The sequence below is a fragment of the Patagioenas fasciata genome, chromosome 1 (genome assembly GCF_037038585.1).
Source record: "Patagioenas fasciata isolate bPatFas1 chromosome 1, bPatFas1.hap1, whole genome shotgun sequence".
NCBI classification, from domain to species: Eukaryota; Metazoa; Chordata; class Aves; order Columbiformes; family Columbidae; genus Patagioenas; species Patagioenas fasciata.
This window is the reverse complement of record NC_092520.1, coordinates 159,249,051-159,265,339: the sequence shown is the minus strand read 5'-3', so window position 1 is coordinate 159,265,339 and position 16,289 is coordinate 159,249,051. Positions and strand designations below refer to the sequence as shown.

General features: G+C 41.0%; 1 protein-coding gene across 4 annotated transcripts in view; it reads left to right on the top strand.

The window, feature by feature from the left end:
* PTPRB (protein tyrosine phosphatase receptor type B) overlaps positions 1-16,289 on the top strand; it is a 63,064-nt gene that overhangs the window by 23,283 nt on the left and 23,492 nt on the right. For all 4 annotated transcript variants that reach the window (XM_071799185.1, XM_065838269.2, XM_065838249.2 and 1 more), the window contains 12 exons: positions 31-288; positions 1,838-2,101; positions 3,011-3,280; positions 4,995-5,255; positions 7,413-7,679; positions 8,900-9,163; positions 10,102-10,365; positions 11,380-11,643; positions 12,384-12,647; positions 13,668-13,937; positions 14,569-14,832; positions 15,658-15,921. In XM_071799185.1, the coding sequence (XP_071655286.1) occupies positions 31-288; positions 1,838-2,101; positions 3,011-3,280; positions 4,995-5,255; positions 7,413-7,679; positions 8,900-9,163; positions 10,102-10,365; positions 11,380-11,643; positions 12,384-12,647; positions 13,668-13,937; positions 14,569-14,832; positions 15,658-15,921 (3,174 nt within the window). The remainder of the gene's footprint in view (positions 1-30; positions 289-1,837; positions 2,102-3,010; positions 3,281-4,994; positions 5,256-7,412; positions 7,680-8,899; positions 9,164-10,101; positions 10,366-11,379; positions 11,644-12,383; positions 12,648-13,667; positions 13,938-14,568; positions 14,833-15,657; positions 15,922-16,289) is intronic.

Sequence of the window (16,289 nt, the reverse complement as noted above, 5' to 3'; positions counted from 1 at the left end):
GCCTGAAGCATGTGTTTTTTATTCCAACAGTGCCATCCCCTGTGAAAAATATTCAGGTCAGTGTCAAGACAGACACTATCCATGCCTCATGGTCTCCTGGTTCTGGGCATGTGGATCGCTACAGGCTGGTGTTACTGGATAATCATGTCCCAGTTCATGAGATTCACCAAGAAGGTCCTCTGACCTCCTACACTTTTTCAGGCCTTACAGCGGGCCACCTGTACAACCTCTCTATCATAACCCAGGCTGCAGGATTGGAGAGCAACAGTTTTCAAACTGTCAGGACAGGTATGATTTCAGAATTAATTGCAACAGAATAAGAAGGTAAGGCTATAATCTAATAATATAGCAGGACATATTTCAGAACAATAAATGGTTTGTATTCCAAGTGTATATTCCCAGACTTGAGTGGCTGAATTACCCTTGGCAGGTGTTTCTCTCCAAAGGCTATGGAGGGAGTTAGCAACACCATTAGGTTATTTAGTTACCTGAGTTGCCGTTACAGCAAAGTTAGCAGCTAAATTAGCTTTTAGGGTGTCTGCAGCTAAATTAGCTGCACTGCTTAATGTAGGGAGCTCTGTTAAACATGCAAAGTTAACAGTCTGAGCCCAAGTGCACAGGTTTCACCTCATATCTGTGAAAAACATTCATCTGACTTCTTCAGTGAACTGGGGCAGTGTGTAGTCTGGTTGTTTCACAGTAGTGAAGACAGTTTAACTCCATGATTTTTACTTAGCTGCACAGGAGGTGTAGAGCTTCTGAGTTTTGGAAAAAAAAAATGCTTTTGGCGTCTTTTTTCCTCTGGATTGCAGAATCGCTGACCTTCTGAAAAGGAAATGAAAAAAATGTAGAGCGGGTTAAGAACTTTAATAATGTGATGGGTTTTTGTTTGTTTGTTTTTGTTTTCCCCCAAAGAAATATGGATTCACAGAAACAGAGTTTTAGAAATGAAGTTTTTTCTTCAGGAAGGTTTTTCAGAATAGAGTTCTGTGGTCACAGAGAAAAAGATGACATCCTACTGGAGCCCAGTGGTTAAAACACTCACATAAGGAAGAACAAGGTCATACCTTTGTCCTCCTTAATTCCTGACAAACGTAAGGTGCAGTTTCTCCTACAGAAATCTGACCATGTAAACATAGTTTAATATTAAGTGAACAATATTATGATGCCTAGGGCACACAGATGAGTGCTGTTGTTGCCTAGCACTGGCTTTTCTGGGGATTATGCTCTTGTTAAATTTTATTTCTTCAGAATTTTTTATTTCTTCCTGTTGTGGGGTGCAAAAATTTTAAATCTCACAGGTTTTCTCCAGACTCCATCTAGTTTGCAGCATGGTCCTCCATTTCAGTACCTCATGTGTCCCAAGCCTGAGAAATTAAGATATTGCAGGTGGCTATGTTTTTCTTTCAGTGGAGCATTTGAATAAAAGAGTTTGATTCCAATCCCATCTACACTGGTGTAAATCAGGCATAGCTCCAATGATGCTGTAGTATTTATCCTACTGAAATTTATACAGACACCTCTGTTCTTAGCAGCATGTGCCTGGTCTATTTTATAGTCAAAATGACTAGTGTGAGGGCAGACATGGCCGACAGATTAGTGAAACAAGAGAGGTCATCGTAAGAGGTGTCACTCTGAGCAGCAGAATGTCTTAAACAGGGCTGGGTTCAGTTTCGCTGTGACCAGGCTTTGCCCTTTCCACTGTTCAGGTGCATTCACTCATACTTCATCTCATATAACCATTTAAAAGCAGAACATAACTACTGCAGTTTGGAGGCAGCAGGTCTTATATGTTCTGTGGTCGAAGTATTTTAATTCTCTTATTTTTATTTTTTAGCCCCAGCTGAAGTCTTAGATCTGACGGTGACTAATGATGACAGCATAGATGCTTTGAAAGTTAAGTGGAGAAGACCTTCAGGAAACCTCAATTTCTATAATATCACTCTGTCTCATCTTGGATCAGTTAAAGAAGTCAAAACTCTACAGCCACCAGTCACAGAGACTCACTTTGACAAGCTGACTCCAGGACGTCTTTATCAGGTTACTGCCCGCACAATCAGTGGTGAACTGTTTACTGATCGGATGGCAACTGGCAGAACATGTAAGTCTTCTTCAGTAAGAACTTTGTAACCAGTGCTATTTTTTCCTATACTGGCCTTGTAGAAGATCATTGTAGGAGACAAAATTATTTGGATTCCAGGCAAAATAAGATAAAGAGCACAATATTGTTCCTGGAATACCCCTTCCCGACCCTCTGGCAACAGTCAATCTGGCAACCAAAAGAAGCTACAGCGTAGCTTGGGAGCAGGAAACAATAATGTGTTTTGGACCTTATAGTTGAGTGAGTCTGTTACAAAACTGTTCCACGCTACTTCACTGCTGATCAACTTCGTTATCTTGAATTCAACTCAGCAGAATATATAAAATGAGTTACATTATGGCAGAATCTGCATGTAGTCAAATTGTTAGCAGATGTTTTAGTAATTTTGCTCACATTGAGTTTCTCATCAACCAACACCCCCAAGTCTTTCTCCTCGGGTCTACTCTCAAGCCATTCCCTGCCCAGCCTGTGTTTGTGCTTGGGATTGCCCTGGCGCGTGGGCAGGACCTTGCAGTTGGTCAGGCAGGGACTAGGAGAATGAAGAATCATCCACTGTAGGAGATCAGGTTTGAGACCATCTAAAGAACCTGAAGGTGCACAAGTCCATGGGACCTGATGAGATGCATCAGTGGGTCCTGAGAGAACTGGCAGATGAAGTTGCGAAGCCACTCTCCATCATATTTGCGAAGTCATGGCAGTCCAGTGAAGTTCCCACTAACTGGAAAAGGGAAACATAACCCTTATTTTTAAAAAGGTTACCAACCTTTTTAACAAGATACCTCACATTGCTCTAACTCATCCAAGTACTTCTACAATAGCTATGCTGTGAGACAGGTTTTGCCAGTGTGCAGTTATGGCTTAGCAGAAATACCCCGCTTCAGAATTGCTCTCTCAATCTCTGCATTTCAGTTCCCCAGAAGGTGTCGGAGCTGAAGGCTGGTGGTGGTGGCTGGCTGAGGTCTCTGCGAGTGAGCTGGCTGCCCCCTGCAGGAGACTGGCAGAGGTACCGCCTGCTCCTCTGGAACCGCTCGGCCCTGGTGCTCAACGCCACGCTGGAGAAGGACACCACGGAGTACCTGGTCCACGATGTGGGGCTCATCCCGGGGAGGCAGTATAGTGTGGATGTCATTGTGGAGAGCGGCGACTTGCAGAGCAAGTCCAGCTGCACAGGGAGAACAGGTCAGCGTGCTCCTCTGGAAACGTAAACATGCAAAACGTGCAGCTGGGCTCTGTGGGCGATCAGAGACAGTTCTTGGGAATCTACAGATACATTTCACTATGAATACAGTAAAAGGACCTCCCATGTAAACAACAGAAATATTATTTTTAGCAGTTCTGTGAAAACTTTCAGAGTTATTTCTGTGGTAAATGTTTTGTTAGTGAAAGTTTGGGGAATTCTGTCACAATTCTGTCATGACTTAGGCATTACTCTACATGCGTAACATTTTTTTGTTCGATTTTGTAGCTGATTGTGGGCACCCTATATAGTTCTTAAAAAGAGCAATATAGATCTTCCTATATTGTTCATCAGTATTTTCAGTGGCAAACTCGTTTCCTTGCCACCCTGTATAAAGAATATCAACAGTCCGAGGTCTATGTTAGTGTGGCTGTTCCATTACATCCGATTTCTTGTTCTGTGCTCCAGAAAGAAAATGGGGTTCATCTGTTCAAGTCAGCCTTTCCAAAGGAAATCCATATACACTGCAGGGACATAAGTGGAATTCTTTTGCAGCATGTTAGTGAAAGCTACATCTGATTGCTTCAAACTTAAAAAATAATTGTTAATGGTTCTGCTCTGTGAATGCAAAATAAGTGCAATTCAGAGGAAAAGAAGACTTGGAGGAATATCAGGCAAGGCTCTATCTCACTGGAGAATGTGAGATAAGATAGGGCCACCCCTCTTTATCCTCACCTTTCCTTGTGCCCGCCTTTCGTGCTACACCCTTACCTGTCATTCCTTGAAGGCTTCATTTTGTTAGTTTTGCACAATGGCAAAAGCAATAGAAGCAAAAGAACTGAAGCCTTCTCTAATTTCTTGCCAAGTTGATCAAAGCAAGGCATATTCTCATCTCGCTTACTCTGATATGCATTAGAAATAACTTAAGTTTCTGGTGTTACTTTTAATTGACATATCTAAGTGATTAGAAAATGGTCCAATAAATAATATCCAGTAGTGAGTGTATCACAATGATGTTTGACCCACAGGCAGGTACATAATGTATCTGTTAAGAAGCATAGGTATTAGGCCCTATTCTGATTTAATTTTCTCCTACATAAACACGCAGTCTTGGAAAGTGAGTTGTATTTTAACATTACAGGGACAAAATCAGATCAGGGGACTGTGTTAGATAACGGGTGCCCTCTGTGTATGCACACACACTCACACATGAACACACACAGAAATTCTTTCTTTTATACCACTATAAGATTGTAGTGTCTCCCAACACGACTGAGATATGAACCAGTGTAAAATCAATGTCACTCTGACCCTATAATTTGCATCCGTGTTTGTTACAGCTAAATTGGTGTATATCTGTTTTACGGTACAAATGTGTTATATCCATGTCTAGCACCCACAGTTCAAGAGGAAGCTCACTGACTTTACTGCATTTCCATTCACACTAAAATATATATCCTGACCTAAGTTTAAACCGAAGCATTACAGCCATAATGCATTGCTGAAGTCTGCTGCTATAGCCCTTTACTGGAAGAGTAGCACAAATTGTAAGACTGGCTTCCTAGAAAAAGGGAAAGAATCTCCTCTTCATTACAAATACTCTGTTGCTTTCACATCTCTGTCTTACAGAACAGATTCCTTACAGCAGCTTGAGATGTGGCACGTATGTTCACTACAAATTCCTGTTCTCATTGTGATCTTTGTGTACTTTCACAGCTCCAGAGCCTGTTCTCCAGCTCCGTGTGAAGCACGCTAACGAATCTTCGCTTAGTGTCATGTGGATGACCCCTGTTGCAGAGTGGGACAGCTATGTGGTTTCACTGGGAGACAGGGATCTTACTGTCATAAAAAAAGGGCTTTCAAAAGAAGCTAAAGAATTCACTTTCACTGACTTGGTACCTGGAAGAAAATATACAGCTACCATCACTACCATTAGTGGGATTTTAAGCAACTGGACTTCAGTGGAAGGAAGAACAGGTATCATCCTGGCAAACTATTTTGATCTTTATTTCTGTTAACCATTAACAACTTTCTTTACTTTGTTGTGAACTGAATGAACTCAGTGTCTAAATCTCAAAAGTGTTTTATTTACGTTTGTTTCCTCAACAGAAAAGTTATGCTCCTGAGTCTCTCATTTCTGACTCAGTTATTTTGCAGTATTTACTTAAGGTTTTGAGGAAATGGATATGTAATTCCTGGCAAAACAGTTTTCTGAAATATTATGTCATGTCTGATCAGTCTACATTAGCACAAGATTCCATATAAGAAGAACAATTTTCACTGAGTATCTTCAGGAAGGTCACTTCCTTGATTCAAAGCATTCATCGTCTGGAAAAAAAAACCACCACCACCGTACAGGAAAATGTTGCTTTAGGGGGAACATTCCAAGGCTGACAAACACAAAACATATGTGACCTTGAAAGTGTATTTTGAATCCCTCTGCTCTTCTGATTCCAGAATCTGTACGTTACTTAGAATGATGACTGTGACACAAGGAAGATCCCATTCCTACCCCCTGCAGGGTGCTAATTTTGTGCACGTGTGCAAGTTCTAAACTGTATATGTTGCTTTACTCTGCTTGACTTACGCATTCTCCAGTGCAAGTGAAGACTTAAAATGTAGCTCTGGTTTGGCACAGCACAGAGGAAAATAAGCTTCTAGTGCATGAATCAAATCGTGCCTATAGCTTGATAGTGGTCATTACTTAAATGTTGTAACTCCTTCCAAAGCCTGAAAAGTTTAACTTACATTTTTGTTTCCCTGTTATGTGATTAGATAGCTGGGATTTCACTTCCTTCTGCCTTACGCCCCTTTAAGAGGCCTGTTCAGGCATAAAGGTTACAGTGTCCCACTTCACTGGTATGAATCAGTACTTGAAAACCCATCAGGCAGGGACAGTGTGTCAGCATTACATTCAAAGTGATAAAGAACGAACATCAGTGAATTTGAATGCAGGTCTTAATAAGCATTCCAAACTTCTGAACCTTCTTTGCAGTGGGACAGCTTACTAGGCTTGCAAAATGTTGATGTAAATGTGACAGAAATAGGTCTTACGTGCATCCCAGACTGGTCAGCTTGTAGTGAAGCCTGAGGTATCACTAAAAGTGCCTTTAGCAGAGAAATGTGTCACTTTAGTGTCTTGTTGGAGATTACTATGTTATGACATTATAAAATGGTGAGATTTTTGATTCATTTTTTATCAGCATTACTTTTTTTTCAGCTGTGTGCCTGATTTTCTAACATTTGTTATAGATTGCTGATCCAGTACTATGTGTGCAAAAAGACTGATATAAAGCAAGAGATTAAGCTTGCAATCACATTTTGTAAACTTGGAGTGTTCTTTATTTCAGTTGTGCATGATCATGTAAGCAGAAATACTTAGAAAGAAGTAACTGTATCTCCTTACTTTGACCAAATATTGTCAAATTAAAAAACAAAAAATGTTTTGGGTAAAATTTATGCTAAGTATTCCATTCCTTTCTGTTATTTCTTTTTCCTTTTTGGTCTGGCTAAATTCAACAGCTTATACTTAGATAAATGTCCTGTAAGTTTAACAATTAATTCGTCTTTTGATGCCAGAAAAGTTAATATCCTGCGGATCTTCTGACGTAAAAACCAAAACCAAAACCATGCGTCTCAGTTAACCCCAAAATTAAAGGGTCTGACACTTCCCTGGGGTGTAGATGACTGTGCCTCAGGTATTCATCAAACTAGTTTGCCATTTTAGAAAAACGAAAGATGGGGAACAGGAGAGGAAAGGAAGAATGAAAGACATGGACTGTATTTGAAGCAGTCATCACAAGACCAAGTGATTTCCTACATCAATGGCTTTTGTTTAATGGTATCTATAAAATGTCATCTCCTCCCATTCCCTGATCTTGAATCATTTGGGTCTGAGAAAAGCTGTGCTAAAGCCTGCAAGACCTTTCAGTGCCTTAGATAGTTTCCCATAGACAGCATCCCATCAGACAGGAAGCAGCCCTCAGATTATTTTTAGTCCTGTTGAGTCTGGCTGCAAGTTGGAATGTTCTTTTGATGCACTTCCTCAATGTGACTAAATTTGGGCTATTTGGGGGATTTTGTTTTGTTTTATTTTGTTTCTTCTCAGTAACATTGTGACAATATTCTTTGCAGTGCCAGCCCAAGTGACTGGTCTGACTGTGGCAAATCAGGGATCAACCAACAGCTTGTTCACAAACTGGACAAGAGCACTGGGAGATGTAGACTCATACCAAGTGCTACTGATTCACGAGAATGTTGTCATTAAAAATGAGACCGTTCCCAGCGAAACCAACAGATACCACTTCTCTCCTCTGAAACCTGGAGGACTCTATTCAGTTGTTGTCACCACTGTCAGTGGGGGAATATCTTCAAGGCAAACGATCGCAGAGGGGCGGACAGGTAAGAAGGAAAATACACCAGCAAGTCTTATGTCAGTGCCTGAGTTTATTAAAGAGAATGGTCTTGTGATTAAGCCACTGCGTTGAGAATTCAGAAATACAGCAGTTTCAGCCATACAATTCCTGTGTGTGACCTCAGGCACACTGTGGGTCCAGATTCATGCTAACGCAACTTTAGGGAGCTAACTGCTCTGCCTACAACATGAACACTATACAGCAGGATCACTCTGTAGCAAAGACAAAAGTAGGCCCTGAGAGTGATGTACAGCTGTGGTGGATGAATCACTCCTTGGAAGGGATTTGTTGTTCCTTTGACTAGATGGCAGTGTAGGGTTATTACTCCTTACTTAGGTGTGCAAATTAGCTGCCTAAAGGTGAGGGGGTGAATTTGTGTCTTAGTCTTTCATGACCCATTATTTTTCTCCAACCCAACATTAAAGGATGTCCACCAGGGCTAATTATTCATTATGAGGCCCTTCTGTACTGCATAGGACAGGATTTACTATTGCATCAAATATTGTAAGTTAAGTGACTCATGGAATGTAACAGCAGCCCTTTGGATATTTAGGCAGAGGGAAAAATTGGCAGCATAGTGCAATTTCACCCTTTATGGGAATTTGGAAAAGACCAGGCATTCTGCAGTGTCCTCCGATGTTCAGTTTGAAAACAATGATTTTCAGAATTAAGAAAAAAAACCACAAAACCAAACAAACAATTGGAGAAGATTAAGGTCTGCACCTGCAATTAGTCTGATAATTTGGTACCTGAGTGATGGAAGTTCTGGTAATGTGGAGCCTTTGAGCTCACCTTGCTGGCTAGAAAAACAAATTGCATTCATGTTTTGGCCACTAGGTGTCAGAGAACTCATTGTAAATGTTCATTGTATAAAATTGTAAATGTTCATTGTAAAAACACGTTCTGCCATGGGCCTCAGCTTCATACAAGCCTCAGTAGTTATTGCTATTACTGTTGAATGGCAATTTGAGAGGATAACTCATCTTCTGGGATTTAAGAAGTGCTGGGATTGTGCCACCAAAGACTGTCTTCACTGGCTTCCTTCACTGTCTTCAAAAAAGCAGATAAATGCTGCTGAGTGGGAGTCAGAGCAGAGCTTCTCAGCAGTCGCCGACTGCTCATTTTGCAGGGTGGAATTCCAGGCATTCTCAAAACAATAGAAATTGGCTAGTTAAAGCTCATCTGTCTTTTTTCTTTGTTGCACAGTTCCTTCGAGTGTGACTGGAGTAACAGTGAATAACTCAGGTCGCAGCGACTACCTCAGTGTTTCTTGGCTGCCAGCTTCTGGAGATGTAGACAGTTATTTGGTAACACTCTCTCATGATGACCAGGTTGTTCAGACTCTCACCATTTCCAAATTCCTCAGTGAATGCTCCTTCAGCAGCCTTACTCCTGGGACACTTTACAATGTGATAGTAACAACGAAGAGTGGAAAGTATGAAAATTATTCCTTCAGCCAGGAACGAACAGGTAAAGAGAGCTTCTGAGCTTATCTAGTCACAGTAACTACTTTGTATAGCCATTATCAATGATCTATCAGTATCTGACCAAACGTGGATGAGTGAGTAGAGGTTGGAGGGTCAAATCGTAATGTTACAGCTTTACAGACTTAGTCTTGTTCTTATGCCTCTACTGCTGCTTTATGTCATAAAAAATTACTTTAGCATGAATAAAAGCCATGTGTCAGTCCGTGAGCAGAAATCATGTATCAGTTTTGACTTAAAGGCATTTTCCTGCTCTTAACCCTTCTGCTTGGCTCTTCAAGTATACCCTGCAGAGCATCTCCTGAAGAAGTTACTCAAAGACAGCAAGAATGGATAGGAGCTAACTACTAAAACACTAATAAGGTGTCACATAAATGAATAAAAACCACGTCTGTTGTTTCTGGTTGTGCAGTGTTCAAGGAGATTATAACAAGAATAGAGACATTTCAGAGAAGGCTGACAATAATGACGGAAAACTTTTTAAAACTTCTCCAGAAATTGAAAAGACCGACACTTTGTAAATTAGTAAAATAGAAGAAAGATGGTAAGAAGTGTTAAAACGACAGAGAGTATCAAGCTAGTGCAGTGTCAGTCTTCGCATGATATAAGTGAAAATCCAAAGCACAGCCATTTAACTGAGGAGAACCAAATTCAGGATTAGTGTGAACCTGTGGAACTCACTGCTATGAACAAAACTGACCAAGTTCAAAAAGTACCCCGAAATTGGAAAGGCAAACTAATGTCATATGACATAAAGCAGCCTGGAAACTGCAGAGGTACTATTTTAGAGGGCAGGGTATTTCTTAAATCGACATTGTGGTCTTTCTGCAACTTCCTCAGAAAAGTCTGGTAATTACCACAAATATAGCCTCCTGTTATTTCAGGAAGTTATTGCTTTCTGAATCTTTGTGTTTTTTCTTTCAGTCCCTTCAAGTGTTCAGGGACTTACTGTCAGCAATTCAGCCAGAAGTGACTACTTGAAGGTGTCCTGGTTACATGCCTCTGGATATTTTGATAATTATGAAGTGACCATCAAGAACAACAATGACTTCATCCAAACAAAAAGTGTCCCAAAGGATGAAAATGAATGTGTGTTCACTAATCTGGTCCCAGGGAGGCAGTACAGTGTCACAGTCAGCACCAGGAGTGGGAAATACGAAACTAGTGAAAGGGTCTATGGCAGAACAAGTAAGTAAATACTCCAAAAGCATACTGAGACACTCCAGGATTTTCTTCTATTTACCATAGCCGGGCTTTAAAATCTCATATGATTTTAATATAGAATGATTTTTTTCTATTTACCATAGCTGAGATCAGAAATCTCGTATGATTACAGGATGTTGACTGTAACTCTCTGAATGTAACTCCAAATATGGAAAACAGAACTTAGTTTATGACCAATGTTTAAGCTACAAACATATAGAAAGTGAAAGAAGAGATCTGTACTGTGAGCTTGGATAGCAAATCTTGAAACAAGGAAAACAAAAAAACCAGTTGTACAGATTTCCACATAAACCTACTATTTATGCTTAAACTATGCCAGAATATTCAAGACAGTTTTTTTTTCTGGTCATGGAAATGCGTAAGGAAGAAGATAGGCTAGACCTCACTCTACTCATATTACCCCAGGAACTGGAGTTGGAGAGCATGGGGCAAGAGTGTTAAGGTGGTTTGTTGTGAGCCAGCAGGGGTCTGGATGCAATCTGCCTGTCTTCACCTAGCACTACGTGTAAGCTAATGAACCACGCTAAGAAACGAAGTTTATTGACACAGATGTAGAGCTGGGAAAAAATAAGTGACCTGCCTGCGGCGGGAACTGGGAACTGCGCGGTGTGGTGCTGCATCACACAGGCAGCTTGCCTTGGGTTTCCACTAGCTCAGACTTCTTTGCACCACACTAGTTGTACATGCAGATCCTGCTCAATTTTTGCTGGCTGCACAAACTCCTTGCAGGCTCTGTTATTATTTATTATTTTAATGCTGATAGATTGTGGTGTCCCTGCTCTGAAATGGGACCTTCCAGTGTTAGATATGATGCAAACTGCAAAGAGCAACCCTTGTAAATTAATGCAATCTACTGCTTTTGCTAGGGAACTGAATGAAAAGCTTTAGCTCAGGAGCATGGCTTCAGAGCTGGTACCTTTTGGTGTGGTCTAGTAATAAGCAATGAGAATTTTCCTGTCTTTCTTCTCACCTCTTCAGTGCCAGAGTCAGTGAAGGAGCTGACTCTTAGTAACAGGAGCACAGAAGATCTGCAGGTAACTTGGTTGAAGGCTGAGGGCGATGTTGATAAATATGAGATCCAGCTCCTCTTCAATGATATGAAGATCTTCCCACCCATTTTCCTTGGGAACACCATTGAGGAGTATTGGTTCACAGCTCTGACTCCAGGACGTCTATACAAAATTCTTGTCTTGACAATCAGTGGAGATGTGCAACGTGCTACTTTCATAGAAGGCCTGACAAGTAAGAAATAATGTGATATTTAAAATGTGTTGAGGCTTCTTTAGAGGAAAGAAAGAGGCATAGAAAATCAAGGGAGAACCATGATCTTATTTGAGCTCCTGTAGCACTAGCACAAAGACAGCCAATTTCATTGAAAATCACAGTAGCACTTTCAGCCGTCTTGATCTGTGCTTACTAAACAAATGTCACAGGCACCAATATTTGATTCTTGGCAGATGATTTGATTTGTTGCATAGGAATGGCATTGAGATGTCAGTGTTTGGGATTCTGTTATTCCCATGCATGCCAGTCCTTTGCTTAGTATCTCTAGCTAAATCACTTAAGCCATATTCCACCTCTGATTACCCACTGAAAATGAATGAGTGAGATTATAACTGTAAAATACCTACTAAGTGTACATAAAGAGCTTTGATTTTCTGAGATGTTTCTAAACCATCACTCGGAGAAGAGGGAAGTTATTCAGCTAAAAGAACATACAAACTTTTTTTCTGTTTTCCTGTTTTCTGTTTATTTACTTTTCTTCATGTAAACACATAGAATTGCTTTTCTAAAATGGCATAATCGTGTACAAATGTCTGCAGCTTTACATGTGTTTACCCATGAGTGAAGTTACATGTATCTGTAAATACTCTTTGTCTTTTGAATCATTTGCTATGGCCATGAAGACGTAGGCATTAAAAAGTCTGAATCAAACAGGAAATTTGTGAGAAGGTGCCTTTATGTTCCTTTTTTTTTTCCAGTTCCAAGTGTGGTCAGAAACATTCATGTGTCACCTAACGGCATGACAAACAGCCTGAAAGTGAGCTGGACTCCTGGAGGTGGAGATGTTGACTCCTACACGGTCACTATATTTCAGCAAAACCGTCAGCTTGATTCCCAGAGTGTCTCCAAGCACGTCTCTGAGCACACGTTTCACAAGTTGGAAGCTGGGGAGCAGTACCGGGTGGTGGTGCAATCTAATAGTGGCACCTTGCACAACAGCTTAGCAGCTTTTGGGAGAACAAGTACGTTTCTTTTGAGACAAGGAGCAAGTTGCATTATGTCTTCCCAGGAGCTGACCCTTATTTAATAATGTTCATGAAGATACCATTGGGTGTGGTGAGACCCAGACTCACAAGAAGTTTTTATCTCAAAGAGTGTGAGTCCTCACTCTTGCAAACACTTAGGCAGTCACTCCATTAATACCAGTGAGATCTGCCACATGAGTAGCTTTGGGTAAATGTGTGTGGAATTCAGGTCCACAGCCCAAAGCATGCCTTCACAGGATGAACACAGTTCCAGCCCTCCCCGGTCCTGTGCTTGTATCCATCCAACACATACATCTGCAGCGCTCCATGTAGTCACTGTGTTCTAGCAGAGTCCGTTGTATGGTCAAGGCTTGTTAGACAATGGATTGACTCAATATACTGCGGGCCAGGACACACAAACAGTGGAACACCTTGTTTTTAATCCATTCTCTCTCTTTGGCACCTGTGTGTGTTTGCTGTGGCCTTGACTTTTGTGCAACAGCTGCTGGCTAACACATTCTATTCTGTGCCACTGTCTTGCACCAATTAACCACTTCTTTATTTTTCAGTTCTTTTTCATGTGTTTTTCTTAACTGCTTCAGTCAGTTCATCTTACTCTCCTCCCTCTTTTCATGATAATTTGTGTACATCTCCTGCTTCTCTATAGAATCATGGAATAGTTTGGGTTGGAAGGGACCTTCAAAGGTCACCTAATCCAACCCCCCTGCAATGAGTAGGGACATCTTCAATTAAATCGAGTTGCTCAGAAACCTACCTAACCTGGCCTGGAATGTCTCCATACCCAATTCATATGTCCATGATGCTCTGTAACATCACCTGACTGTATTCGTGTCTAGGAATTATTTGCTTGTGCAAACACATGCACAGATACCCCTTTCCAACAAGTGAACATGGAAATGTGTAAATATATTATTTATTAATTACCCTGTTTACAGTTCTGTGTTGAATGGTCTGTATTTCACCTGGTAATGTCTTGCCTTTAATTGTTGCTTTCAGTTCCAGCCTCTGTCCAGGAATTATTAGCCCATCATGCCTACAGCAGTCATTCCTTGTTAGTAACCTGGCAGAAAGCTCCTGGTGTAGCTGAAAGATATGACATTCTGCTCTTGAATGAGCAAGGAATCCTCCTGAGCAACAAATCAGAGCCACCTACTGCCAAACAGCACAAATTTGAAGATTTATTAGCCGGCAAGAAGTATAAAATACAAGTTTTGACAGTCAGTGGCGGGCTCTTGAGTAAACGAGCAGAAACTGTTGGTCGAACAGGTAATTAGAACATCTCAGTTTATTTATAGCTCCCTCAGTCAAATATGATTAAATACATGAATCATCTGTATATCCTGATTCTGGAAGGATTCCAGTAGGAACAGACTCCAGATATTTATGCATCATTTTTCCTGATATGTGCTTGGTATCTGAATCTGAAATTTGTTAGCATAATAATGTGGCCATAGTTCATAATAAGGATATTGAACCAAAGTGCTGAATACTCCTCCAGTCTATCTGTTATGAAACTACCTGAATGCTTTATTGTCATCAAGCTTTTAATTGATAATCTCAAGGCTCTTAGTGCAGGGTTTGATGTTAATACACACCTCTAAACTTAGAGCCAAGTCTTGCAGTCTTAATTAAACCTTTTTTTAGAAATTAATGGACAGTTCTGTGTGAGCACAGGCTGGAGAACCAGGCCTACTGAGAAATACAAACTTTGTATTGGAGAGACTCAGCGGCACCTCATAAATGCCTCCCCCTTGCTTCAGAAAGTTGATGTTGACATTACTTAGCTGCTTGTGACTTAACTGAAATGTATTCCAGCCATGAGTTGTTACTTTATTAAAGGTTCAGCTTAGTGGCTAGACACTTTCATATTTACTCTTGCATTTGTCCTTCTTTTCAGTTCCAGCAGCTGTCACAAATCTGAAGGTCACAGAGAACACCACTGACCGACTGTCCTTCAGCTGGAACACCTCACAAGGGGAGTTTGATTCGTATGACATCTTCCTGTACAACCCAGACAAGTCCCTTCATGACAGGACTTCAGGAGAGCAGCACCTCCAGAACTGTTCGTTCCCGAACTTGAGGCAAGGCAGGATGTACCGAATGGTGATTGTGACCCGCAGCGGAGATCTCATTAACGAGTCTTCTGTCTTTGGAAGAACAGGCAAGAGCATCTAGGAAAATAATCATCTCCAGTGTGGTGCTAATGAGGGATACGAGTGAGCCGGTCTGAGTCTGATGTTCATGCTAGATTAAGTCAGCTATTGGAAATATCAAAATTGGCTCTTATACATGAAAAACATTAGATAAAGAAGAAGGTAAATTCTGAATTATGTGGTTGCAAAAGGAAAAATGAAGCAAGAGTTCCCAGGTACTCAGGTCAAGAGAAGGACATCCCAACATATGCTGCCTAAGACTTAAAGGAAAACAGCTGTCTCCCATCCTAAAAGTGATATTGGTCTGTGAGTGGAAAGGACAAGAGGCAAAGCAAGTAGGGTTAATGGGGTAGACAATCTACCAGTGAAGTAAAACTTGTTTCCCATGGGGAGCTCTGACTGCAGCTCCATGTTTGTTTAGCCACACGTGGGAAGCAGAGTTTCCTAAGCAGCTCTAGGAGTCCTGACACGCTGTGAAACCTTTCTTTATCCCCTGAGGCACCATCTAGAAACCGCCGTGTACTGCTGCCTCTGTGCTTTCTTCGGCTGTCTTGGAATTAGGTATTTCCAGACACTGACTGGGAAAAAGCCGCTTAACATTTGCAAAACTATCTATTAGAAACATTTCAGCCTCTTCTGGGGACATTGGTCATTCAAAATAAGAAAAGAAACTATTGAGATATACTTCCTGATGCTTCCTGGCCAGGTGTGGTGGCTGTCTGGTTTATTTACATGCCTGATGTTACAGGATAAGTGTAAGGTCTTCTTGACCTTGTTTCTTCTCACCCTAAGGATGTTCTACGTTAAGTAATATTTATCCACTTTTTTTTCAGTACCAGCCCCTGTTGTTGGTCTCAAGGCATCCAACCGAAACATGACAGACAGTCTGTGGTTCACCTGGGGTCCAGCAGCAGGAGATGTCGACTTCTATGAGCTGAATCTTTACAATCCAAATGGGACCCAGAAAGAAACATGGCACAAGAAAGACCTGAAAGAGTGGCATTTCCAGGGGCTCATTCCTGGCAGAAAGTACAATCTGGTTGTGGTTACTCACAGTGGTGACCTGACCAACACAGCGAATGCTGAAGGAAGAACAGGTGAAAGACAAAAGCTCTGAGATTTTTGTTTAGCCCCATCTGTCAGAATTCACGTTAGTTCACAACTATGCAACAGACTTATTCTAAGGGAGGATCTATTAAGAGAGTCACTGAAGGTGTAAGGATAAAGGATATCCTTAAATGTATTAAACCGATGGAGTGTGATTTTGTTCAGCAGTGGTTTTCTTTCAAAGGCTCAGGAATATGTAATGTCTGTGAAAGTCACCACCATCAGCACAGATGCAGTAACTAGCTCTCTACATGGAATAATACAAACCACTTTGTGTTGCATGAAGAAAATAATGCATATTTCAGCTTATTTGCCTTCTATAAAAAACTAAGAAGATTTTTTTTTCCTTTTTTTTCTC